This window comes from Fulmarus glacialis, unplaced genomic scaffold (assembly GCF_000690835.1).
Source record: "Fulmarus glacialis isolate BGI_N327 unplaced genomic scaffold, ASM69083v1 scaffold22882, whole genome shotgun sequence".
NCBI classification, from domain to species: Eukaryota; Metazoa; Chordata; class Aves; order Procellariiformes; family Procellariidae; genus Fulmarus; species Fulmarus glacialis.
Window position 1 is genome coordinate 27958 of NW_009198751.1, and position 8877 is coordinate 36834.

An 8877-nucleotide genomic window follows, 5' to 3' on the forward strand; every position below is an offset into this window, starting at 1 on the left:
ATACACAACTGGCATACCCATGTAATATTGGAATCTGCACAGAAGTGCTGGATGGTATAATGGTTACTGTTAATATAAGTTGTGCTTGTCTTATAATCTCCTGAGCTATCTCAAAACAATCACAGACCAGTAGAGACTACTTGAAAAAAAAAAACCCAAACCCCAAACAAAAACATAAAGTAGTTCCAGAATTAAAATAATTCTATTTGTATATTGCATATAATCTCAGTCGTCAACCTTTAACTTTTTAAATGTTTCTTTCTACCTTCCAAAAAAAGCTGCTTTTTTTTTTTTTAACAATTTCATCATGTGTTTTGTTTTAAATTTCCTATATCCCAAAATGTAATGGAAAAGACTGTGGAACTTCTCAGCATTGTAACCCCCTTACTTCATGCAGTTACAGAATCCCTTAATCTGTTGAATCAATCTGTGAGGGGGTGGTGCAGTCCCTTGGCTCCTCCCTCATCTGATGCAGGCAGGGTTACTAGGTTATTTTCTCCTTCCCCTCCCGTGGATTTTGCTGTGCTGTGTAGGATGGAGGATACTAGCAGTCTTTTTCTCCCTTATTAGAAGAGCTTTCCAAGTAGGGAGAGAATTTTCCTGTCTCTTCCCTTGTCACTGTTGTTATATTTCCTGTACTTCAATGGAATAGCAACAGTAATGGGCATGACAGAATTTAATGGTTTTTTTAAATAAAACAGATTTGTATGAATCAAGTCTTTCGTGATTTATGTATGTTAATACCAAACCATTTTAAAAGTATGTTGTACAAAGACACCCCACACTGTATATAAACACGTTTGTATCAAAAACTTTTCTGTCTTATGGAAGAGACACTGTTTGCTTTCCTAGTGAAGGAGGAGTTCATAAAGGCGAGGTGTGGTTATGCTGTTGTCCCATCTCCTGGGACTAAATCAGTATTTTGAGAATAATCTGTTTGAAGATGCCAAGAAACTATTTTCACAGTTGGTGTGTGATCTTAAGACTATACCTGTTTCACCCAGAAAACAAGATGAAAATATGACCGTTACAAAGAGTCTTTTCATCCTGGAAAATGGTCTCTCTAATGATTAGAGCATATTTTTTAGATAATTTTGGGCAAGTCAGCTTGGGTACCTATAAGCTCAGTAGCTAGATGGTTACAGATTCTGCCGCTGCTGGGAATATAGTTTCACAGCCTTTGGAGGCTAGTATAATGACTCATTGTTATAAGAGCTGCTACATTAGTTTGCTTTACCAAAATCTTAATTTAGAACTTTTTTCCAAACTTTTTTTCCCGTGACATACAAAGCCAGATTATAATATATTATTTAGATATCAATGTATCTCACTGGCATAGAACAGAGTTTCAAGAAATACAGGGTAGCAGTGAGAAATACTTACATTTACTGCAATGATCTGCACATCTGTGAGATCAATTTCTGCAAGGTAGAATGGATTTTTATTAATGAAACTCTGAATTTTCTTTTGGAATGTTTAAGTTTGTAAAAATATTTTAATCACTTAATATTTCTACTATAAATTTGAAATATTCTTAGTCCCTTATAATGCGTGTACATATATGGGACATATACTTATGTAAGTTAAAGATATTTCTTACAAAGAATATTCATATCCAGCATCAATGAATTGTTGGAATGAATCAGAAAAGATTAAATTAATTGAAATTCAATTTTATAAAAATAAGTTAAAAATGACTGTAAGTAACATCCTTAAAAATTTCAAGTAGATCAATAGTATATTAAGCAAAACGGGTCTTCAGATTTGATAAATACCACCTTGCTTTTACCACAGCTGTTAATTATTATGCGAGTACGGAGTTATGCTTACATACAATTCTAGTCAAGAATCACCATTTTCATTAAATGCATTTGAATGCTGCAGCTCTAGGGAGACATTTTTGAGATGGGATGCCATCTCAAAGACCAGAGAACAGTCTGGTATAAACACACATTGGCAGGGGGAATGCTCTAGAGGATTGACTTAATAGCTTTCATATCACACTGTAGGTCAATACAGAATTGAATTCAATTTGTTTTTAAGAAAATAAACAAAGCGCTCTTTATAGTGATAGTGCCTATCTGAGGGAAATTACAGGCATTTTAAGTAGGATTTTTTCTGTTTGTTCTTGGCTTTGCTAGTACTACTTTGCCCTCAAGTTATTCTAAGCAAAAATCCATCTGTCTCTTTCTGTCCATATATACTGTGTATATACCTTGTTCATGGTTATTTTATTAGAGACTTTGACCCCTGCCATATGCAAAAGGCATTAGATTTTCCTGTTTTCCTTCTTTTTTGGCCACATTTAATGACTTGTGGCAGCTGTCAGTCTTACTTGAATATTGACTGCTAAGTTAAGAGATGGCTATCTTTCTGTGGTTTTGTATCGGCAAGCAAGAGTGATTTGAGTGTTAATCAGTACTAATCCCGTTAGCAGAGCAGAACAATATCAAAGCCTGACTAGAAGTAAAAATAAGGGATTATCAAAACCAGTTTTTCTTGGGGCGTTCATAAGATATGGTTTTGATGAGGCTAAAGCTGCAGCAAGAGATGAAATGCCAAGCTTTTGACAAAGAGTCTAGGGGAATTGTTCAAAATCCCAACAAATTTAACAAGTCGAACAAAACACCTTCACCACAAACGCCTTCCACTCAATTTAATGTCAATGTAGAGGGGTTTGTACTGAGGAGTAACTCTCGGTGATAATAAGAGAGGGGGAAATACTACAGTAGTCTAAAGAGAACTGTAGCTCTTAAGAGAAACCTGTGTTGCAGGGCAGCATCCCATGACCAACCAGGTCAAAGTTACGCTTATGGATCCAATAGGTGGTATTTTTAGATCGTACTGATCTTATAAGACTTATGGGTAGTCTAAATTGGTCTATGAAAGGGTATGGCAAGAAGTAAGGGTGAACCTTCCAGGAATCACTGCTGTGTCCCATTTACAAACCAGTCCCAAAGTTCTCTTTAGCTCTGATACCATGTGGCTTTTGGGCTTCTAAAGATGAGGGTATGTGGCTCATAGGTTCAGTGATGCTGAAATCTTCACATTCCTCCCCAAAACCACCTTAGAGTACAAGATTCTGAAGGCAGCAATGTACCAGAGCAGGGTGGAAATTGTCTTTGATATTTGACCTTGCAGGAAAGCAAGGAGAAAGTGTTGAGAAAACTTAGGTTTCTAAAAACATGCAGATTTCATAGAAGCTTTGAGAACCTGACCGCTGTTCAAAGGTTGTTTATACACCCTGCCAGTAAAGTATTTTGGAAATTTGCAAAGCAATGCTCAACAAGCTATCTTTTATAAAATATCTATTTCCACTGCAGCCATATGCTATTTTCTCTCCTGTGAAATGAGAGAGAAAATCTGGGATCCTGTGTCCTATATGTAGCCACTGAGGTATTCTGGCTCTTTAGGCAAACAGTCTGGTGTTTCACGTGTAGTTTTAGGCAAACGTCTTTGGCAATTTAAGAATGTTGGAGAACAAATCCATCATACTTAAAGATAAGCACTGCACAGCCAAACAAACAAAATCTAGCCATAATGTCAAGACAGATTGCAGATTTATTGATCAAAAATTAAGTTTAGTTTTTTTTAAACCTCATGAGAGAAGATTATATGAAATCCACTGAGGTTCAAAACTGAAAATGAAATTATGAAACCGATGCCCCTCACCAATCCCCTACACTGAAGTTCAGAATATGCCAATATTAAATTTTATATTTAAATTAATACCATCCCACAAGTATATATCAATGCTACCAATCTTTAAAGAAAGAAACTTCATAGACAATTAGATTCCAGGAAATCAAACAATTTAAAATTGTTGCTGGTCAACATCATAACCATACTACTAAATACAGATGCTAAAATACATGTATTTTAAGGGTTGTACAAATTAAAAAAATCACACCCCGCTAATGATAGTTGATTCACAACAACAATACCTCTTAAAAATTAGTCAGGTACAGAAACTTAATCTAACTAATGGCTTAAAAATCTAAGTTTCTGCCTTAGTAGCTGCTGTACCAGTCCAGTGCAATGTTAACCCCCCTGCAGCCCCTCTAGTTGCATTTAGAGACTCCTCTAGCGATTCAGGGAAAGCAGCTGTTTTTCACCCGGGTCTTGTCTCAGTCTCTAATCTATGGTGTTGCATGTCCTGGGCAGGCAAGCGTGGGCGACGCAGCAGTGCAGGATCGCTAGACAGCAATATGGAAGTAAGTAGGAAGTTACTGATGTCTAGCTGGATGTGATTATGTGCATTTCAAACCTTTCTTTCATATACATATTTTTTTGCTCTTTTTTCTTCTAACATATAACCTGCCTGCCTCAAATAAAATGCATGCCTAGGCTACTCACTCCGTATTCTTCCAGCTTAAAAAGCACTGACAGCTTGTTTTAGACCAATGCCATTTTTGGTTTGAGCTAACCTTGTTCCCTTTGTTCCTGCAAGCATGGTTAAATGAATATGATGTGTCCTTTTGCCACCATTTCAGTCTGGTCCCAGCTTAAAAGCCCACTTGCTCTTTGTTACAAAGTACGCTGTTCCTGCTGTTTGATATTTTAGCTACAACTATTGACCTTCATGCTCAACCATTCCCATTGCTTATTTTCGAGTTAAATTGCTAAATGTTTGCAGTCATGACACCATGGAATTGCACAGATAGGGCATGGGAGGAAAAAATATTAAGATAGGTGAATTCAATGTGGATTTCATGAGATTTCATTCATCTTCAAACCATTTATATATATACTGTTCATGTCTCTGAATTCAGCTTGCAGATCTTTTTCTTTTTATTCTCTTTTTTTTTTTTTTTGTGTTTGCTTCAGGTAGATTGCAGTTTAAATCTAGCACACTTTGCCTAAGTACTTTTGTGTCCCATAACTCTTTTTAAAAAATCTAAATACACCTTCCAGGCTAAATAATAGAGCACGTTGGACCATAGGTCAGAAGAACACAATCACATAGAAATGTTAGTGGCAAAAATGGTATGGTTCTATTAAACACATAATTCAGAGGTAGGCTTGAGAAGCAGCACTGTGGCATATAGTAGTGGAAAACTACTATAAAAAAAAGTTTAAAATACTGTTTTGAAATCCGAATTGTAACTGTAATATTTGCTGCTGTGTGTTTAACTATTTAGGTTGAATTTAATGTAGTTTTATTTTTTGTTGTAAAAAAGCAAGTATGGTACTTTTACAGTATTTTAAAATGTATTTTTCCTTTAAAAACACACTCCTAGGTCTTATGTCATGTTACTCTTCCGTGACATTTTCCTTATTTAAAGTCATAGTTTTTGATATTAAAGTACTGAGAGAAAAACATTTAATGCTTAAAATATCCCAAGAAGGGCATGAGTGCCTCATTGGCAACTTAGAGAAGGTGGAAATAAAATTTTTCCTAGAACTCTTAGCATAGTCCACCCATGTGAACACTGAAAGAGGAGTTTGTGGGTCAGTGTGAACTTTTTCTTTTAAACATTTTAAGATTTTTTTAATTTTTATTTCTATTAATTTCTTTTTAGGGGTCCATCATTAGCAGTCCTCACATGCGCCGAAGAGCTACATCAACCCGAGAGTGTCCATCTCGCCCTCACCAGACTATGCCTAACTCCTCCTCACTCCTAGGTTCCTTATTTGGTAGTAAAAGGGGAAAGCCACCTTCCCAAGGCCATCCACCATCTGGCTCATCACAGCAACCTCCGCACCCACCAGTAATCCCACATCAGCAACACTCACAGCATCCTTCTGCCATGCATCATGCAGGGCCAGCTGAGGGGCAGACACAGGCACAAGTGCACTCTCACCATTCGCAGTACTGTCACATGCAGCAGAACCCACCACCCTACCACCACCACCACCACTATCACCCTCCCCAGCACATCCAGCACCCACACCAGTATCACCAACACGTGCCCCATTCCCAGCATGCGGCACATTCCCAGCATACTCCTTACATGCAGCACCCCCACGCACAGCATACCCACTCTCCTCATCCGCCACTGCCCCCTCCGCACCCAGGGCACTCTTCTCACCCCCAACACTCTCAGCATCACCATGGACCGCCACCACCTCCCTCCACTTCAGCCAGCACTAAGCCCAAACACAGTGGCATCAGCACAATAGTCTAGAACGTATTGACCCTCCTAATAACTATAGTTTTAAACAAAGTTACAAAGGCACTTACAGGAAGCAACAAATAATATTGTCAGTTTTTACCTAGACAACTTAATTGAGTTGTGTGAGCTTGAAGGCTTGCTGTTACTAAATAAAATAATTCAAGTTAGCGCAATCGATACTGGTTTTACTTATCTACTCGATAGATGCTTACCATCTGGTTAGTTCTTATTTCCAAACTGCCTTGAAAACACGCTGCTTGCTGCATATGAGTAAAGCTACCTTTTACACCAAATCCCTTGACAATTTTACATGCATAATAAAAACTTAGTCTATGAAAAAAGGAAAAAAGTGATACAGAACCAAGTGTTGCATTCTTGCTCTTTTATTGTCAATGGGCAAAAAAATTAAGTAGACCTGATATGGTTGATGAAAGTACGTAAGTAAACTTTATATAATAGAAAGATATACATATAAATATATATATACTGTATAGTTAACATTTGTGCTTGGAAAGAAATTTTTTCAGTCCACAAAACTAGCAATATAGACTTTACAAGGAATTCCACTTACTTGATAGGACAGTATAATAGATGAATAGCATATGAAAGAGTAGACCAAAAACATTAAACGTTAGAAACAAATTTCAGACATTTCAGTATTTTCATTAAAAGTCCTCTGGACTTGCTAAGATTTCTAAGCAATCATTACTAAATGTGCCAAGTAACATAGCATTTAAATGTTGTAGTCAAATACTGCTTTGTATAAATCCTTATTTTATTAACACGATAATATCATACGTAATCAGTATTATAACTGCTCTGCTATTTCAGGTAAGCAAACTCGTTAAGATGCAGTAATTACACCTTAGCAATGTAGGATGACCATTCACCAGTGGTCACCTTCAAGCATTGGTCACACAAATTCTTAGACACTTTAAAGGCTGTGATAACTGTGAATTTACATGATCCACATTTCTTTTGTATGCATATGATTTAATGAACACACATGAAGAGTTACGACAGGTGCATGTATACACTGCAAAAACATTCATCTCAAACATGAAAATGGCAAACTTCCATCTTTCTCAGCTACTTTGTTTCCTGTTTACCATAATTTCTCATTTTTACCCCCAATGAAGCTGAATTCTAGTCAGAGTGTTTCCAGGTGGAAGTGCTCTAAAACTTGAAGGTTTGTTTTAGAATTTAGTATAGGGTTTTTATATATAAATATAAAAAAAAAAGGTAATTCCATGTAGCCATGTGCTAGCAACAAAGTGGCTTCACCATTTTTAGTCATCACATTTGTTAGTTTGAAAGTACCCAGCACTCAGCAGGCTGAGTTTATGCTCAAACCCTCACTTTCACAGTCCAGTTAGTTGCAAGACATCACATGAAAACAGGCTGTGCTGTTGTTGCTTATGTGTTGTAATCAAACCATTTGCAAATTTATATACAATTTTTATCCCAAAATCCTGTACAAAGTTATACATGGCGCCTACTTTGTAGTTTCAGCATTTTGAGCCACTGCAAGGACTTTACACCTAAACAGTAGAGACAAAGGAATCACAACTGCAAGCTGTACCAGCCTAAAAGCAAACCTTGAAGAGGATGAGCAAAAAGTTTCAGTGTGAGATGGGTAAAAGTAATATTAACCACCAGTCGATTTTCTATTTAACAGTAATAAAATTGTCAGGAATAACGAGGACATGAGAACAAGAGAGTGACTTTTCATGTTGGCTTGCTCATGGCATCTCTAATATTTAGGGGGGAGTGGGGAGAGGTTGAGTAATTTTTTCCCTTTCATACCATTGATATCACAATACCAGCAAAACTGCAAACTGAGCACTTTGTTAACCTCCACAGAGAGCAAATACAGCAATCTAGAGTTTAGCCTTTTGTTTAAAACTGTCCATGTTTGTTTCACACATGTGCAATATGTTTTCCCCTTCTGCTCCTTCTCTAAATTATCTTCATGAAAGGAAAAGAAAACAAGTAATTACATATTATTTTTAAGTATCACTCATACTATTCTAAATTCTGCGGCTTACCTTAAGAGGGCTCATACGGGTCCCCTGAGGCTCTGTTCCTTGCAGTTTAAAAAAATATATACTGTTCTTATAAGGGAAAGTAGAACTGTCTGCATGTCATCTAATGTTATTAGTGTGAGGCTACACTCTACATATTGTATATTTGCAAAATATATCAGTGTTACTGTTGATATTAGTTGAAGTAAAGTGATAACATATTTCAATATGTAGACTTTTCTTCATACATCTGTACCAATAGTAGAGTCTAACTGTAATTTATAGGTTGTTCCAGAAAAGATAAAGAACCATTTAGGTACAAACATCTTTCAGAAACTGCATCTTTTAATTAAAACAGAGGTAAGAATGCTCCTCTTCACTGAGTGACAGAGTCTGTACTTGTTTCAGATGCAGAGTTACAATGTAAGTAAAATTGCCTGTGTATGGAATAAACACAGAATATGTGGTAGCAGCGGAGAGGAAAATCTGACTCTAGCTGTGTTAATTAACAATGAAGATGTTAAATCTCCCAGATCTGCATTTGCTTTATGTTTAAAAACCCCTTTCATTCATTTAAATTAGAGTTACATATAAATATTCTAAACTTACACAGTAAGCCACATTTTAATGCTTGACCACTGATTTTCCATGTGCAATCAATTAAATATTCAGGAGATGTCACAAATGTGCATGCAAAAAACCATTTACACATGTTTTCATGTACATGTGGGGAAAGA

The 8877-nt window shown here is 36.5% G+C and overlaps 1 protein-coding gene across 1 annotated transcript in view; it reads left to right on the plus strand.

Annotated features, from left to right (window-relative positions):
• LOC104073320 (IQ motif and SEC7 domain-containing protein 1-like) overlaps positions 1-6128 on the plus strand; it is a gene marked incomplete at its 5' end in the record, with an annotated part of 29467 nt that extends 23339 nt beyond the window's left edge. Inside the window, 2 exons of the mRNA XM_009573038.1 lie at positions 4165-4214; positions 5523-6128. Coding sequence (XP_009571333.1) covers positions 4165-4214; positions 5523-6128 — 656 coding nt within the window. The remainder of the gene's footprint in view (positions 1-4164; positions 4215-5522) is intronic.
• Positions 6129-8877: the final 2749 nt, after the last annotated feature.